Source organism: Magallana gigas, chromosome 2, assembly GCF_963853765.1.
Source record: "Magallana gigas chromosome 2, xbMagGiga1.1, whole genome shotgun sequence".
NCBI classification, from domain to species: domain Eukaryota; kingdom Metazoa; phylum Mollusca; class Bivalvia; order Ostreida; family Ostreidae; genus Magallana; species Magallana gigas.
Genome location: NC_088854.1, coordinates 30,108,235 through 30,128,104, shown reverse-complemented (window position 1 = coordinate 30,128,104; position 19,870 = coordinate 30,108,235). Strand labels below are relative to the sequence as shown.

General features: G+C 33.6%; 1 protein-coding gene across 2 annotated transcripts; it reads right to left on the bottom strand.

Moving 5' to 3' along the window:
- Window positions 1–1,940: 1,940 nt before the first annotated feature.
- LOC105324155 (cilia- and flagella-associated protein HOATZ) lies at window positions 1,941–9,077 on the bottom strand. Of its 2 annotated transcripts, none has more exons than XM_034446229.2 (4): window positions 8,848–9,077; window positions 3,982–4,020; window positions 3,673–3,803; window positions 1,941–2,253 (listed from the first exon to the last, which is right to left on the bottom strand). In XM_034446229.2, exons 1-4 carry the CDS (start codon window positions 9,035–9,037, stop codon window positions 2,083–2,085), a joined length of 531 nt encoding a protein of 176 aa, XP_034302120.2. In that variant the 5' UTR covers window positions 9,038–9,077; the 3' UTR covers window positions 1,941–2,082. The 2 variants fall into 2 exon arrangements, with proteins under 2 accessions (XP_034302120.2, XP_034302119.2); XM_034446228.2 differs by having other exon boundaries at window positions 8,836–9,076.
- Between the last annotated feature and the right edge of the window lie 10,793 nt (window positions 9,078–19,870).

The window sequence follows — 19,870 nt, the reverse complement described above, 5'->3', positions numbered from 1 at the left end:
TTCAATTCACCCCCCCCCCCCCTTTTCCGATGCTACGCGTGCTTGAAAGGGCCGGATTGAAAAGCAGGCGACATGCCTATATATGTTCTTTCCTATATTGACAGTATTTGATAGTCAAGGGGAAAAGATCATGAGTTTTGTAAATAAATTTCAGATTGTTCGTGATCTTGAATATTAGGCTCTACAACCTAGTTTATGTTTTCTAGTTTTGTTAGATATGAATATCAAACCATTTATTCTTGAATTAAGATTTTTGAATAAGATGGTTATAATAATGCACATACAGCGATTCCTGTGAAAACTGATTCGCATAACAGCATTAATTTTATCAAAAAGGTATAGTAAATTCAACCTCCCAAACTTATACTTAATATTTTTTTTCATTAAAATGATTATATATATTAATTCATATTCTCATTTAAATCAAAAACCTCATTGAGTACTCAGACAAGTAGCATCGTTTTTTTTACTTTATACTTATACGATTTTTTGACAAGCGGATTTAAAAAAAGGTGAACCTAAAACTTCTATTTTAAGTTGAATTGTGTATTCTACGTATTCCCAAAATGTCTGTGTGTTTGGGGGGGGGGGGGGGGGCATTTTTCTATTCAATTATCAATTATGTTAATTTAAGAACATTGTTTGTTGCTAGAAAAAGAGCCCCCCCCCCCCCCCTCTCCGATGCTACGTGTGCCTAGTACTAAGGTTTCATCGGAAGTTCTTGGTCGGATTATGAAAGAAAAACAGGATGCGTGAAAGCGTGGCGCCACCTTAATTCCACATACATATACTACGCTCATAAAGTATAGTGTACACGCACTGTCAAATATTGTACATGTACATGTAATTATTATACATGTTTTCGGCATATGGTGTCCTGGAAGCTAAGAGGCTTTTTTGTTCTTCCTGCAAGTAGATTATTCCTAAAAATTTATGAATATTACATTTTCCGGCCAAACCCCATCCCTACTTTTTAATTTTTAATTGAGTCAGTATATGAGATTTGGCAAAATATTTAAGAGTTTTTAAAATAATTTCCTCTACTTTCCACGAAATGATTACAAGGAAATATTCTTCCCAGTAATCTTTAGCCCGTTTCGCCTTCGTTGTCAGCGGGCGAATCTTTAAGAATGGGTGAATTTCATTATCTCATATTCTCCCTCTTAAAACACAACTATGTCTGGGCGAATTCAAGACGGGGCGAAACTGTTTGCAGGTAAAGAGGGCGAAAATTACACAGGGCGAAACTAACCTTTTCACATACAGGAATCTAAATGGTTTCGGAGTCCCCCCCCCCCCCCCCTCCCGGAAAAATTGACAAATTTTGATACAAAAACACACCAAAATTCAACAGTTGTGGGATCCACAAAAATTTAGCTTGGTTTTACTTTACACTTACATGTGGTATGGGTAAACTTTCAAACAAAGAAATGCCTATTTGAGATACGTTAACAATGAAATGTATTATCGAGTTATGTAATTTTTTTTTCATGCAATGATCGCTACCTTCATAACCTGCATGAATCATCAAAAAAAGTATTGTATTGTTTATATTTACATCTTTCTTTTTTTTTGTAACAAATTGATAAACTGATGGTAAAAAGTTAGTAAAATTCACTAAATCACGGTTAATGTACATCAGTGCGTTAATAGCTAAAAGAAACATCCAAACCGTCTCCTATGGGAATTTGGGTCTGATATCATGATTATTTCGTGCAGTCCCTGACTTTTTTTTTTAAATCGCTGTAGGTTTTGAACCATCAATTAAAATGAAATACTCAGTACTAGTAACTTCTTGTAAACACAGTCAATTTTTTCAGACAGTAATGATAAGAAAGAAAGAAAAAAGAGAAACATCTTATTTTTGTATTTATTTTTTAAACAAAAACAATCAACATCGATCTCTATATCTCTCCCTTGATTTTCTAGATCTTTTGGTGCTCTCTCTCTCTCTCTCTCTCTCTCTCTCTCTCTCTCTCTCTCTCTCTCTCTCTCATTTCAACAATGTCAGGATGTTTTTTTCTAAATATCACAGCAGTAATAAATAATGTATATAAACAATATGCAAGATGAACATGTAAATCAGTCTGAATCTGAGTCACGTGACCCAAATCTGGCTGCCTCAAACTCATCCAGCTGCCTCAGTTGTTCCTCGGGGGTCTCCTCAATGAGGTCTGCCTCAGACTGACTCCTCACGAAGGCTTCCTCAACTTTCTTCTTCTTCAAACCTTTCCCTCTGGAAATTTCTTCTTTCTACAAAACCCATTGTACCGATATCCATAATAATTTCCAAATTCTATTGAATAGCACAGCTGTGTTTCACAATTAAGCTAGCTAGTCTTGTACAATTAAGCTAGCTAGCCTTGTACAAATTTTCACACTTTCTATAGAAAAGCTGTTTTGCGAGGGTGGGAATATGACATATAAAGAATTAGAGATCAACAGATTTTGGGTATGTGGGAATTGAAGGGAAGTCTTTTCAGATGGAGTTATTCTTGTCTGCAGTGTATCACACCTGGATTGTCCTATTTGCCCTAATGATAAGCCCATGGATAGCTGACCATTCATCATAAAGAATGCTTTACATATTTATCATGACTGTTTAGTTGTGGATGACTTTTATACCAGTAACAAATTCTCTTTCAGTTCAATCTATAAATGTGTATATATACATATGAATTTCAAAAACTTTGCCTTTCAGTTCCCAATATATATAGTACTTGAAATAAAAAGTAGATCGTTTTATTACAGTGCTCTGAATAGTCAAAAATTCTGCATGATTTAAACATTTATATACATGTACCCTAACTAGATGCAGCTATATTTATTAGCCACATTATTTGTGAGCATGCAGGATTTGATTTCATAATGTAAAGTACAATTTTTCCAATTAATATGATATTAATATAAGTCTGCAGAATTACATATATATGTATGTATTTTTTATACTCAAACATATGGACAATGAGGAAATTTAAAAGCAAACAGAGAAAATAAAATGTGTAGGATTCATGCAGGGAAAACACATTTAAGCAGATTTTTTCTATTTCCTTTCCTTATTACCATATTTTTATGCAAGCATATGCTAGACTTAATGTTAAGAGCTCAAAGATTATATTTTTGCATTATAAAAACAAAGAAGAGATTAAAAAACTGTTTAATCTGCGGATGTGAATCCAATTGTGTGATCTAGCTCTGAGCAATGCTTTAAAAATAGATTATTTCCCCCTTCAAATTATTGTAATAATGTATATTTCTTTTGCATATAACTTTCTTCATATATTTTTACATATATTTTTATCTGAATTTACATAATATTTCCGTAGATATAATTGATCTCAAATGATACCAGCTTTAAAGCTTTGTATTTTTTGTAGGTTTTTTCTTCACTGTAACACAATCAATCAAATCAAAGAAATAAAACCCATCTGAATCACCCTCTTTTTAGCAGTTTGCATTATGTAACTTAGTTTCTTCTAGCAAACACAGTTCATGTTTTTGACTGGCAAAGTTTCAAGCAACCTCTTAGCATCATCAGAGAAAGCAAACGCTCAATTTAATGATATATAAAAAAAATTCACTCAAGTGCACAGCAACTGGGTAAGTGACAAAGTCTGAAATTTCAGCTTTAAATGACTTTATTTCAATCAAAGAATGACTTAAAAGTGTTACCATCTTTCTCTCCTCTCTATGCTTATGAAGCAGCTGTATATCTTGTTCGCGTTCGTGGGCATACTTCTGAATGACTCTGTATTCCTCGAGTCTCTCCAGCGTTTTAGCTCGCATCATGAAGTCATTCAAAACTAACAAATGTAACAGGAAAAAGAATATGGTTATAAGCTTCATTCCTTTATAACTATATAAGCAATTGTACAATATTTCCATATTTGCATCAAAGTTGGTATTTTTAACTACAAAAAATTTACTGTCATTCAAATTATATGAAATTTAAATCCAAGCAATATCTCATTAACCTCTTACCTTTATCATTTGTCTTAGGAACACCAGTCATTACTGCACCTAAAATAGAAGGAAATGATTTAAGCTAAAGATATTAAATTCTTGAATTTTTGTGGATTGACAATTTCTCAAAAGGTGTCCTTGTGATGCATAAATTTTGTGAAATTACAGTACCAACCAGACACAACCTAACACCAAAGGAGACCCCAAAAGCTGACCCAGCCCCTCTTTGTGTCTGCTTGGGGTCTGCATGCTTTTTAAAAATTTGTGCCTGCTCTCAGTGCTCTGGGTCTGGGTTTGCTCAGGGTCAGTCCTTGGGGTCCGCTTACACACCTCCTGTAAGTTCCGCCCCTTCTATATACCAAATACAGATGTAAAGACATTTGGCCTTTTTTCAGTAGCGATTTCATGGTCTACTCCTGAAATTTGGGTCTGCAGGTTTTTTTTGTCCACTCTGGGTCTGCTTGGGGTCAGCCCTGGTTCCACCATAGCAGACCCAAAGCAGACTCTGAGGGGGCACAGAAAGCAGACCCAAAATTTGGTTGAGGTCTGCCTTCTGTTAAGAAGTTGGGTCTGTTCGCTACTGTACACGTTTTTTTGATTACTGAAGACTGAGTGTCATAATAATGAATTGAGGAAGTAAATTGCGAGGTAAAATTTGCAAAATTGGGTCATCACAATTAATGATTCTAGAGTAGTTTGTATTGTTATCTTGATAATGCTGCATAAATGATGTTTTAATTTGTGCGCTACCTAATTTGCACAAAACAAATAGGGTTTGCAGTCTTTAAACAACCCCCTTGCCCCCCCCCCCCCCCCACCCCACCCAATTTTTGATGACCTTGACCATGCAATAATGGTACATGTACTTGATCCCTATACAGTGTTTACATGATCTAGTTAATATAAATTTACTAATTATCAACCTGAGTCATGTAAATACCCTATCCTCATAGCTTTGATTGAATAGAACAAGTACATGCACATATATCAATCACGTCACTAATTGAATCTGACAGTCGCCGATTCAGCTTTTATTGATTGCTGCACAAGCAAAAAACAGATTCACTCACTTCTTCAGTTTATGCATTGTAAGGGTGTTCTGGCTCTTTGATTATACAAGCTTGAAGCATTTCCACAATGCCACAGATTAGTTATTACCGCACATGCTTCAAATTATATTATTGATGTTACCTGATAGAATTTCTGTATACATATTTGCCGCAATTTTTTTTAGGTTTTAAGACTGTGCATTCAGTTAGGTGTATATACTATACCTCAAAAAGGGAATTTCATGATGTGGTTATAGATATTATACTATTGTATATCTACAATCCCTAAAACTTTTCAAGGGGAATGGTCACGATTTTGGTCAAATTTTATTTTTATGTTTTTATTCTTTACAGTGCTTTAGAAATGCATTTCTAATGATCAAATGAAATTTGAGAGTCATTAGTAGAGTTATAAGCAAGATACAGGGCTCACAATTCTTTGTCATGTAAACAAGGCTCGTGCCCTGTTTTTGTTTACATAGGTTCCATATACCAGTAAAAAATCTTTTTCCAGCGTATTTGTCTATCTTTTTATTTATTTTAAGCATAGATATACAGTTCCTAACGTTTAACACATTCGTTTTGGGTTTAAAACTGAAATTTTTACTTCAACGTTCAAAATGTAAAGAAATGCTTTTTTACACAGCAAATAATTTCAAGCTTTGTAACTCGCTTATAACTCAACAAATGAGACTCAAATTTCGGTTGCCTATTAAAAATGCCTTTTTGAAGCTTTGTAAATGTTAAAATCGGAAAATAATTTTTGACCAAAATCGTGACCATGCCCCTTTTATTGATAAACAATTGAATTAAGGCTTTTGAATAATTTGTAACAACAGTTAAGAGCATTTTTATAAAGCTGCATGTACACCTTATTTGTTGCTTTAACCAAATTTTTATTATGAATATGGTAAAGCAAATGGATCGATAGTAAATCAAGAACAAATAGATTACCAAGTTCATAAATTACATGAAACCTGAAAGAAGGGAGGGATGATGTTTGTGAGATAGCTGGAGGTCTGTAGCTCTCGGTCTGAAAAAACATGGATGGACGACCTGGGAGCTACAGTGCCACACATTGTAAAAATTGTACATTTATTGCACACAAAAACATGTGCTTGTTTTGGACTGAATAATGTTATGTATATGGAAATTCTGTGAAAACAATTAGTACCATTAAATTTTTCCATGCAATTTACTACTTATATCGTCTCTTTAAATTTAATTGCCTCAGACTTTCTCCGGAGCTCGCTACCAACCTCTGAAAATCAAGTATGTAAAATTTACATAGAGATCAAGAGTCGCCATTTTTACATGTAAACAAACTGCCCCACTTCACTTTACGGAGCTGGTAATGGTGTTAAATTTAAAAGACTATCAGAGGCAAGTAAAGAGATTATATCAGTAGTAATTTGCATGAAGAATTTAATGGTGCTAATTGTTTTCACAGAATCTGCGAATAAATAAGTTTAATTAGTCCAAAACTAGCGTACGTTTTTATGTGCAATGAATATACAATATTTTAATGGGTGGCACTGTAGCTCCCAGGTTGTCCATCCAAATTTTTCAGACCTGGAGCTACAGACCTGCAGCTATTTGTAAGAGAGTTGTTGATGGATATATGTCATGACAAAATATTTCCTGGCTTGGCTCTTAAGCTTTCCACTCTATTCTATCTACATGTATGTGTGGGATTATAGTAACACTACTGGACATTACCGATAGACTTATTATAAAATGTTAGAGTCATATATCATGTACATACATCTCCATCTGGCTTTGTGAAAACTAACATATTAAATGCATTTGATCTCTACAGTAATGTTTAGTGCATTTTTAAGCATGCACCTTTTATCCCATCAAAAATTACAAAGTTACTTTACAGTTTAGAGATGTCTTCAATTTAGAAACAAACTTGTAGATCAATCTGTCATTGTAGAAAATGGAAAATGAACCACCACAACTGTTAAATTACGAAATTGCTTGTTGTTCTTTTTTAATAAGTTTTGTATGTCTTCTGAGAGTTTTTTTTTTTTTTTTTTTTTGGGGGGGGGGGGGGGGAGGGTGTGTATTTAAGTTATTTATATTCAAAACTCAATACTGTGTTAGCATGGTCCTACAATCCATACACCTCTGACAATAATATTCCATGCTTTCACCCATTTGAAATCATATCAAATTACATTGCATTTTTTTTCTCTCTAAAAAATTCTCTGAAGTTAATTCATAATGGTCAAAATATCACGTGTAGAGATTGATGTGTTTGTCAATAAACACGTGTATATCTATATTATGTATAATCACTGACCAACAGCTACTAAGGAGCTGTCGAGTACTAGCAGCTCCAGCGGAGCTGCCCCCATTATGTACATATACTGTAGATTCCTAATTAAGTGGAGCACTTAATATTCGAGTAAAATCGCGAGAAGCACCCTTCGCGGATTTTAAAATCTCGCCATTATTATCTGAGAGTTCAGAACTATAAGAAATAAGGAGAAAAGTTCCATGTTTGCAATTTAATATTCTCGCGATTTGATACAAACCAGCGGGATCGCAGAATTAAGTACTCGCGTAATATAAGGAATTTACAGTATTATAATATATGGTGAAAGCATGAGTGAGAGGGGCAGTAGTTGGAGAGTTGTGCAGACTTAAAAAGTGACCTACGTTTGTGTTAATTGTTAACATGTAAAAATGGAATTAATTTGTAAATTAGATGATTGTACTTTTATTTTACGCTATCAAAGAAGGAAATTAAAGAAGAATTAAAGTGGATTAATTTATAGACAATAATGGAAAATCAAGACCATATATATGCTCAGTCACGCAACACATGATTGACCATGATGCAAGACATGTGTAATTTCTGCTGCGCTTGCCCCAATGGTTCCACCATAAAACATATTATTGTATATACATGTAAAAGGTACTATACAGTGGTACATCATACATGTACATGTACCATGCCCTTAGTGCATGTGGATAGACATTCTCACAACGACAATGGTCCTCAGTATGCCAGGTCCAGTGCAATCTCAAGATTTAGCTATATAGCTTGAATAAGCTAAATAGCTTTATTAAGCTATTCAGAATAGCTTCATTCAGCTTTTTTGTCATACATTTTTCTTAAATGTGTAATTTTTTCAGTATGTATAAAAAATCGCACTTTAGTGCAGTGATAATTTTCAACTCTGAACTGTTCTGTAAACAATGCATGTAAAGATTACTCATAAGTTTGCGTCTCCTTAAGAGACTTTGCAATAAAAGTTTTGGGCAACTGATTCATGACCACACAGTTACTTCTTGAATGAAATATAAAGGAGGTCAGTTATGGTAAACAAGATAATTGATTGGTAATAATTTATCACAATGAGAAGAAATCATACTTATCCACGCCTCATTGCACACAAAGTGGTGAGCAGTTACCCAAACAATGGAAATATATTTTTTGCTTAAAAGTGTTTAAAAGCTGCAGTGTTAAAACTATCTTACATTTGGGTCAAGTTTATAATGGTCAGTGGCGCAAATATGAGTAGCAAGTTAATTGTGATTTTTCGTCCATTTCTTACAATTAATATTTTCTTCAAAAACTGCATATAAACAGCTTTATTAAGCTATTTTGAACAGCTTTATAAAGCAATATAGCTTTTTCAAGCTATATAGCTAAATATGGAGATTGTACTGGACCTGTACACTAGTGCCCGTGGGGGGGGGGGGGGGTGTACGACGAAACGACCCACGGCCACGAGTGGACTCGGGACCCCTGATATCTTGAGGTTGTAAGAAGATGTGATATACCATATCTTGCTACATGTGTACGTACTGTGATTCACCGTGTGAATTCCAGACGGAGCAACACGCAGTCTCTGTTTGATGTCGGATGATACCAGACGAGATTCCATTGGTGGCTGAAGTTGCACAGACTGCCAGAAAGTCTTGGCGTAAGATATGTCTTCTGGCGAAGAACCACTGAATTCTGTAAAATGACCAGAATTAGTCAAATCTATAGCCGTTGGTGCTGCCATTGTTGCTACCCAAGCTTTTACTGAAAAGGCCGCTTACAACATCACTAAAACGGGGATAATGATGGAAACATCTCACCAAAATGAACAAAGAGGTAATTTCTATCTAAGAATTATTGTCCTATCTTTCGGATTTTTTCATTTATATTAATATCTGTGATTAATTTCTTTTAAAACAATTAAAACTGTTTTTAATGATATAGGGAGGCATTATTATCTGAACGTTCAGGGAGGAAATGTAAATCCCGAAAAAAATAAAACCTACCTTGAGTTGATAGAAAATTTTCAAAAAGGTTCAGTGGTCGAGCTTGTTGTGAAGTTATGCATATATGGTCGTATGAATCAATTTTCAATACATTTAGTCAACTTTTGCCCGATCTAAAAATGTCACAGTACCATGTTGTAAGAGGCGCAACTCCTGCTATAACAACAGGCCTATGGGCCACATTGTTCACCAAAGCAACAATAGCCGTTATAAAATCAGCTTTAAGGAGTCATATATACAAAATATCTTGACAATATTGTAGAACTAATCCTGTATAAAAAAGATTTTAAGAATTTTCTCCAGGTATTCTTATTCTATACACTGAGTCCATTTTCTTACAGGATGATTTCATTCCAGTCAATTCACATACCGGTACATGTATTAGAATTGCAGTTCTCAAGAAGATCCGTTGTGGGGACCAAGAATTTGTTAAGGAGCCACAGTCGAAACAACTGAGTATCAATGATATGTCAAGATGCTTGTATATAATTCATGCGCGGATCTAGAGGGGGGGGGGGGGTCGGGGGGGTCCCGACCCCCCCTGGAAAATGAAAATTTATTAAATTTACATAGTAAAATTATCGCGAAAATAGGCCTCGGACCCCCCTGGCAAACACAATTATCCTTCGGACCCCCCCTGGAAAAATTTTCTGGATCCGCGCATGTAATTAATACCATATATTATAAGTTTATAACATTTGAGTTTTTAAGAATACGTCACGTACATCTAATCTAAAAAAAATCCCTTTGTAAACAATTTAACCATGCAGCAATGTGACCACATCCTATCCACGAAGATCATGACTTTGACAAACATGGATCTACATTATCCTAGGATGCTTTTAGCTTTTTTTAGGCAAATGGTTTTTGAGAAAAGTTTTAAAGAATTTTCTCTAAATTCGACCCCTACCCATTGTGGCCCCACCCTACCCCCATGGATTATGATTTGAACAAATTTAAATATACACTACTTGAGGATGCTTTCACACAAGTTACAGTTTTTCCGACTAATTGGGATTTTGAGAACATTTTTTTTTAATTCTAGGAAATTGGATATTTTGTTTAAACAAACTTGAATCCCCTTTACCTAAAAATGCTTTCTGTCAAGTTTGGTTGAAATCGTCCCAGTGGTTCTTGAGAAGCAGTCGAAAATGTAAAAGGTACTCAGACAGACGAACAGACAGACAGACGCAAGACAGGAGGTGATCAGAATAGCTCGTTTGTACTTTCAGCTCAAGTGATCTAAAAATCTTAATAAAACCTTAAAATCGTATGAAAGATGTTTAGGAATGTTTTAACGTTGTTTATTTATTTTCAGTAGATCAAAGTTGCATATGCATGTGTGTTGAGAATCAACATTCCCTTTTCGGGTAGGAAAGAAATTACGATACATAGAGAACTCTATATATTAATAATTTGAATGCATATCTCCCACATTGCATATTTTTGAACAACATACAGTGTATCCCTATTCTATTTGATATGATTATATAAATATATAAAACGATTCAAAGGAGATGGAACAGTCTATCAATCTCTCATCGGACATTTCCAGTACAATTTAAGCTACGTATATTGCATGGTTTGAAATATTGTAAGGTTCGCCATTATATACTTCCTTGACGCCAATTCTCCTTCATTTAGTCACCGTGTCATTCCATATAATCAATTGAAAATCGAAATAGGAAATGCGACAATATTTTATTAATTGATAGGGTCATTGTACACTATTAACATATCCTCGGTCTTTTCGTTACCGAGTTCTTGAACATGAATGACCACAATTACAACCAATTGGATTTATAAACCAAAAACAATTTGCTCCAATTAATTCTCTTTCATTTTTTGGGGAGTTGATTTTTAAATTGAATCCTCTATGCATCCACTCGAACAGGAAGTGATGTGGACCTTAATCTGCGCTCATAATTGAAATATTAACGAATTTGCAACACCCAATTAGTTCTTGGGAAATCATCATCTTCAGAACCATAGGACCAATTTCAACCTATTTCTGCACTCATTCATTTATTTCAATCTCAACACCATTGCACAATGGTACACAGAGATTATAATGATACAATATGTGGTATTTTTTAAAATAATTAACAATGCATGCATAAGCGAGAGAGAGAGAGAGAGGGGAAAAAAACCATATACAACTCTGACTCGTTAAATAAATACAAATGTGAAGTATGGGGGTTCTAACCTGGAGAGCATTTTTTATTTATTTTTCTAATAAACGCACATAATTTCCTCAAAGAACAGTGTTTTGTACTTGCCATTATACATTTAAAACTAATGGCATTTTTTATTTTTATATTTATATTTGATAAGCATTGATTGCGTTCTTGCTGCAACGAGTTACAGCTAAGTATGTAGTGAAATTCATCTCCTATTTCGCACTTATTGCAATGAGCACAGAATCTTTCATGTCTAGAATATTTGCTCAACTTTCAATGGGTAGATGGTGATTTCATGTTCGAAATCTACAAAAAGTAATTGCATCTTTTTTTGATGATGTATCAAAATAATGTTCAAATTTTAACTCTTCCTTATAAATTGCACGACATATCTTTCGGTGAATGGCTTCCAGGTTTACTGAACAAATCTTATGCTAAAATGATATACCTAAATAAATGAATAAAGTACATGTATCTACTACAGACTAGTCAGTTCATTTCAGCAGATTATTTTTATATATCATTGCATTAAATGCTTGTTTTTTTTTAAACATCAGTTTATTCCTTTTTTAAAAAAAAAACTTTTTATATGAGTCAAAAACAGGAAGGCTAAAATACATGTAGCTGCTGAAATCTCACAAAACATTCACAAAGACTGCCCTTCAGATATTCCTTAACAATTGACACGAAAGCAGTAATTTTCAGATTTTGGTCAAAGAATAATTCTACAAAGAACAGTTTCACTACTTTGATATTATACATGTGCTTTGATGAAGATTTTATCATATGATAAAACTATATTTTTTTTTCATGAATTACTTGTACCGTATATCCGGTAATTTTCGCGATCATCTAATTTTCGCTTTTTTTCGCTTTAAATCGAAAATAATTGAATTCGCAGAAATTATATCCAGTATCGTTTTCTATGACAAACTTTTTAAATCGCAAAAAATGACTGACGCAAATTTAAAATGTTACAGATTTTCCCCATTTTCGCAAATTTTGTGATACGCAAAAAACTCGGATATACGGTACATAGCATTACCTAGTTACTAGTGTGTTCATTAAAATAAAATGTGCGTTTTCCCTTATAAGAATAGAAAGAGATCCATTCTGTATTTGTATTTACGTATTCTAGTAAATGCTTACAATATCTGTACAACTTCAATTCATTTTCATTTTAAAGGTATAAATGCATGATTGGTGCATTTTCGTACCTTACAATTACAAACAGAAAATTATTCTACTCAAATATGGTTCAAGATAAACACACATTTGTTAACTGTATCGTTGCATTTTTGCTATCACGTAAACGTAATCGTGAATCATCGACCATGATAAAGTACACGTATAAGTGCTGAATTTTACATCTATATTTAATTAAACAATTGAACCTTGCACTACCGCTTCACTTAATCAAATTGGCAAAGACAAAATGACATGGCGCTTGCATGAAGAGAAACATATTGTTCCATGTTCTTTCCTCGTCGGTTCCTTATGATATTCATAATAATATAATGTTCCAGATAAACTAATAAGTAGTCTGTATTATGAACAGTTCTACTAAAAAGTTTTTTAAAAAGCATCGATCGGCATTTATATAATTATGATCACAGCTGAGATTCAATAATCTCTCAATACTAAAACAGTTTTGAAACAGTCTATTCTCGATATTTCATTTTCACTCATTATCATGTATCGTATATCTGATTGGAACACTTCTTTGATGATAACAACTATACCATATATAGTGCTCTTAATCTTGTGTTATAGGTAATTCTATTGTTCTTATTATTTATAAATTAGGAGACATTCCAACAAAGGGACCACGATTTTTATTCTCGTGTTAATATACAATTATTTAATGCTTTAGCAGTCAATAGACCAGAATATTTTTCCCGAGGTGCAGGGAACAGTTCAGTATGATCTATTGCCCGAGGCCAACGGCCGAGGGCAATAGATCATACTGAGCTGTTCCCTGCACCAAGGGAAAAAATTCTGGTCTATTGACTGTTCAAGCGTTAAATAATTGTTTTATTACCTAATTCCTTTTTTAGTTTTCGGGGTTTACAATTTGCATATTGCAATGATTTTCGTGCCATTATGCAATATACTAAGATTTTTTTTTCATCTTTTACATGCACAAAACCTGTTGCATGCATTACAACATCTCAATTTAATAGTTTACACAAAGAAGGGGGAATCTTCAACCTATTAGATTTTAAATACATGTAGTCTTTTACCTTATATCAGGCTTTAAAACTATTGATTATTTGATACTCCATTTTGATAACATTGAATTTGGTTTCACCAAGTACTAAAAACAGCGTCTATGTAAAGGAATATACATTCCATGAGAACTATCGAAAGGATGTAACATTAACATACCAGCGTTCTGAAATACGTTGCCGGTCCAATAGATCGAAGACTATTGACCGGCGGTCTAATAGATCGCAGTCTATTGACCGGCAGTTCAAAATAGACGCAAATATTTAATATGTAATAAAACAACAAAATCCCTTTGATTAGGTAATAACATCCATTAATCTGTTAGCTGTACCGTTTTCTTCGATTGCATGGATTATATATACCACGTTTTACCAATCATTATTAGCAATACTACACATCATTGGTTATAACTGGTGTTTAACATCCGCTGGTTAACTTGTACATCGGTTATGTCCTTGTTTGCAATTTCGTTTGAAAGGTACAGAAGAATTTGTAACATCACCAAGAGACGATTGACATTAAAGGAACGGAAAATTGCGATGTTGACGTTTTTGATTAGTCGACTTTAATGGACACTTCATTTTGCCACGTCTAGTAACGTTCCATTCTTTAAACAATTTCAAAATTCAACGTTGGAAGGATGTACTTGCGCGATTTCTGACAACAAATATCCACTTCTCGAAAAACTATTTTCTGTCATCGCGGCGTCCATAGTTATTGGATGTTTCATTGCGTCGTCAATTTTTAATATCAGAATATTACATGTGGTTGTTACCAAAGTGAAAATACCGACGAAGGTTACAAATCTATCGAAAAAAGAGAGCCACGAAGACAGACATAAAACAACAGATTTAACAGAATTGGACGAGCATGAAATAGATTCAGCGAAAAATGACAACAATTTCAAAGATATATCTACCATTTCTAAAATCACGAAAGATGTATCACCAGTGGACACCATTCCGGAGATGAATGTAGTAGCTATAGAAGGAAAATTGACTGAAAAAAAGAGAACCAAGATAGATCATCAACAGATGACAATATCCGTCGTCGAAATACTAAAATTTTTCTCGAGAACATTGTGATGAATAAACAAAACGTAGCGTTGACGAGGTCTGCATTGAAGAAATCTCGAAATTCTATGCACTTGATGTTTTCAACAATTTTTGTTGTGTTTGACAATGTGTAAATTCCTTCTATACTTCTATAACCATGTTCACGAGATACAAAAAGTATGTATGGATGCTTGATGATAACCTTGCTAGGATCAACGTTTATTGTATGCTGGTTTTCTTTCCAATTCTGAATCAGACTTTTTGGGCTGTTCTTAAGAAAAGGATTAAGGAAGGAGTCTTCTCGTTACCAAATTTTAAGTGCTTTTTCGTCAGAAACCATATATTGAAACATGAACACTCTGGACTGTGAAGAATATATTCAAAATCATTACGAGTATTGACACATACACTGTACATGTATGTGTATACTTTTATATTTCCTGGTAAGCCAGGTTTTTTGGGCTGTAATTATTTATTTTCAACTTTTCAAAAATTTGAAATTTACTGTAATGTAATAAAGTTCAGTATATGTGAATTTAGTATTCTTGAGAAAAGAGACAGAAGAAAAAGAGGAGAAAGTCAACAAAAGAAACTGAAAATACTATAATATATACAGGGCTGTTTATTTTTTTCCTTGCATGCAGATATCTCAGAATCTATGGTATATTGATTTAAAATTTCTCGTAGAGTTACAGATCAGATCTAAAGCTACATTTAATATAAAAAATTTCAACGTTTAAACTGTTCGATAAAAAAATACATCTGAACTGCCAAAACTTGATTTCTGCATGTTGAAAGAAGGGAGTTTCCGTCTAATTGACAAGTAATTCAGAGGTCTTTTAACAATTACATGACATAATACTATGGTGATTGCATGGAGAACTTAACCTCTAGCGAGTATGAACCCAACCATTTGTTACCTTGTTACCTGATTACTTGACTACTTAATCATCTGTATTAATTACTCTTGCATATTCTTACAATTTACTCTATTTTCGCAAGATGTTAGTATGGGAGTTTCCTTTGTTACTACATGTAGTTTCAGTTTTCAGTTTATTTTCACTCAACACCATATAATGGTACAAGAGGTACATAAGAAGACCAAACATATTTACATATATACAATATAGTTGCGAAGGTCAAGAAAGTAAGTGGGGTGACCGAACAGTATGATTGATTTTTGAAATAAAGAAACACAACTTTCTTAATGTAATGTAATCAACTGAAGACATGATTTCATAGAACTTTTTAGTGTTAGGAGAAGAACAATAATATAGTTAATATATATTAATAATATAATTAATAGATACAACGCCATTAAGATTCATATTTCCCTACTGAATTTATTTGTATAATATTAAAATATATAATCATACATTCTATCGCAGGCCATAATTCTTTCTATAGATCGATCGCCCGTTTGAATCGAACATTTTAAAGAAAGTATGAACAATTTGATACACATTATGTTCAATCGAAATGATCCTTTATAGTTGTGGAAATCCCCATTTCATCAACGCTTTATCTTATAAAAATGGAACAGAAGTTACAAAAGGATTGCAAAACTCTTAACAAACAAAATCCTGAACTAAAAAAAAATGTGGCTTGCCCTATTTGTTCACCCGATTATAAAATTCAAATTGAATTTCAAAATAGAAATGTCCTCCCAGTCACGTTTTGATTGAATAAAAATCAGGAGTGGGCTCTTTTGTGCAACACAAATTATTACTTTGAATTCTACCCTTACTTTTAGAGTACTAGTTTCTAGGGGCGCCTTGGTTAAATTTCCTGTTTACAGAGTTTCATACTGCAAAAGATTATACTCGATTCGATAGGCGTTAATATCATTAGCCTTTTAAAATTTTATTTTTTCTTCTCGAGTAGGTTCCGTTACAATTAAAAAATAATTAAATGTTTTTGGTTATCATAATGTCATGACCCATGGATTAATTGACAATTACAGATTAATATTAGGCTCTTGTAGGTGCACTGGTTTATTTTGAGAAACACTAATAGGGTCAACACTTCATCTATACAAATTGGTAATGAGTTTTATCTTGTACTGATTAGCTTAAAGCTTATAGAGAAACTCAGTGTCACTGTAGGATGTTGTTCCTCATTTGATCATTATTAAAATTTACTTTTAACTTTAAAAATGTACTTTGTATCATCAAAAGTTTTGATAAAAGCTCAAAATCATTGAGCAAAATTCAATTGAAAATTAGAGAAAGCTTAACAACAACAGTTTTTGAAAAGGGTTAAAAAAAGTTTGCATTCATTGTCATGTATCGTGTAGATGAATGGAACAATTCTCTAATGAAAACAACATTGCCGACAACTGTGTTTCTAATCTTGTGTTTCTGCATCGGAGTACTAGGGAATTCGGTTGTTCTCTTTATCTATAAAACAACGGATATTCCGACAAAAGGACCACGATTTTTCATTCCCGTGTTAGCATTACTTGATCTGATAGCTGTAGTGTTTTCTTCAATAGTAGGGATAGTTTATCACATTTCACCAATTAGCAGCATTACACATCACTGGTGCCTGACTCTGGTGTTTGGAACCCGCTGGTTGGTTTGTGCATCAGTGATGACTATTTCTGCGATTTCGTTTGACAGGTACAGAAGAATTTGTCACATCACTAAACAACAGTTCACCCTAAAGGAACGAAAAATTGCGATGCTCGCCGTGGTGATATTGTCTGCTTTGATGAACACTCCTGTTTTTGCCACATCCAGCAACGTTCCAGTCTTCAAACAACTCCAAAATTCAACGTTGGAAGGATTCACTTGCGTCTTTTCCAACAACAGACATCCAGTTCTCGAAAAACTATATTCTGTTATTGCGTCTTGCATAGTTATTGGGTGTTTCGTTGCATCGTCGGTTTTTAATATTCGAATATTGAATGTCGTTGTAACCAAAGTGCAAGTACAGCCCAAGGCTTTACATATATTCCAACAAAGGAACCATGAATACAAGGATGTGACGGCGGATTTTAAAGAAACTGAACTAGATTCGGCAAAAATTGACCAAGATATTGAAGAATCGTTTTCAAAAATCACGAAAGAAATGCCACCAAAGGAAGACCACATTTCAGAGCAAGTTGATGTCGAACCAAAATCGACTGAAAACACATCGTGCCAAGAAGATTCATCTACAGGTGACATTTCTTGCAGTTGGAGAACTAAAATACTCCTAGGGAACAGAGTGTTGAACAAACAGCAAAAACGCTCTTTGAGGTCGGCCCTGAAGAAATCGCGAAATTCTATGCACGTTTTGTTTTTGACCGTATTTGTATTCTTTATCATCGCGCATGTTCCTTCTATAATAACAACCATCTACACGAGGTACGATAAATACAACTGGGTAATCGATGACAACGCTACTAGAATCAACGCATACTGTGTGTTGATGGCGTTTCCCATCTTGAGCCACACCTTTAATCCATATCTTTATGGACTCTTTGACAACACTTTCCGTCAAGTTTTAAAGAGGCGTCTTAGGTGCTGAATTATACTTTTGAGATTTGTAAGAGGTTTGACAACCTGAGAGGTACGAACGCATTATGCACAGTGAGCTAGTGAATCTCGTACTGTTTAACCGGATATGAATAAAATTATTATTGTCAGGTATTACTATGAATTACTATTTGATGTTTTGTCCGATTATTAAATCTACATTATGAATTATACAACATTATTTTTTTTCCTAAAACCCGTATTATATATACATTTTACGAAACTCTGAAAATATCACTGTATATATTATAAAAAATAAATTTTCTTGAAATGTGTCTTGTTTAAATAGTGCGCAAGCTAAGGTTGCTAGTCAATATCTTTTTAACCTGCTTTTATGAATCATAAAAGCATTTTTCGACCTCAGATATTATTCTGAAATATTCACGAAAACTAGTACTTTATTTTTTAATTATTCTACGTAACCCTTCTCTGCACAATTTAATAGCAACTCCAAGCAAAACAACTTGTAAAACCTCATATTTACTGCTTTTTTTCTTTTGACATCAGTTTTTGGTCACTTCCTAACAATATGTTTTAAGTTGTTTTCTCGTTATCAAACAAACTTCTTGCGATAAGAAATTGATTAAATTTGGACACAGTTAAACAGATCATATAACCAAATGATTCTATCAGTTTAATAAAATTTGACCTTGTTTTCACATAAAGGTCAGGTCAAGGTCACTACCTTTTTCCTCAACCTAAAGGATGATAAAAATAAATGTAGTTCTTTCCAATTATGTAGACATTTGTTTCAGATATGAAGACTCTATTCTTCAATGAAATGAAAGAATATCAGAATGTCTATCAGCTTATACTACTAAATGGGAATAAATATTGAAACTAAAATTGATATTGCTTCGCTCGCATTTCCTCTAACTTTCTGAAATTTTGAAGATATTTTGATTATTTTTTTATGCTTCCAATATTAAAATATTTCTCGTATTATGAAGACTTTTTTAAATAAAAAGATATAAATTGACAGAAAAGCTAATATATTGACCATTTAATAAGAGAGAAAAACTGCCGAATTTTAATGATTTTGTTCATACAAATCAATGCATAGAATGGGCGCTTTAAAAAGCTTATAAAAATGTAATTTGATAGGCAAATCATATTTTAAAAACACATTCTGAAACCAAAGTATCATATCATTAGTTTACATTCGTTAAAAAATCCATGTTATTGTTTTAAAAATGTTAAAACAGACTACTGTTGCGGAGCATTATGCATGGGTAGGCCATGGAAACAGGCTAATATAATCATACATATAACGTTAGCCTATTCAATCACGTATTGTTTCTCGTAAAAAAAAATCATAATTCTTATTCATTGCTCATCTCTCTCTCTCTCTCTCTCTCACACAAAAATTCATCGACGTTATAGATGATAAATGTCAAAATATCACAAAGTTGGCAATAATGCAAGATATATCATAATGTGTAATTCTTGCTGCACTCACCCCAACGGTAACATCGTAAAACATATTAAGTCAGGCACGTAGCATCAGGGGTCGCATCAGGCCTGCCCCCCCCCCCCCCCCCCCCAACTTACTTTTTCTCGCAGCAACAAACACATTTTCTTAAAGC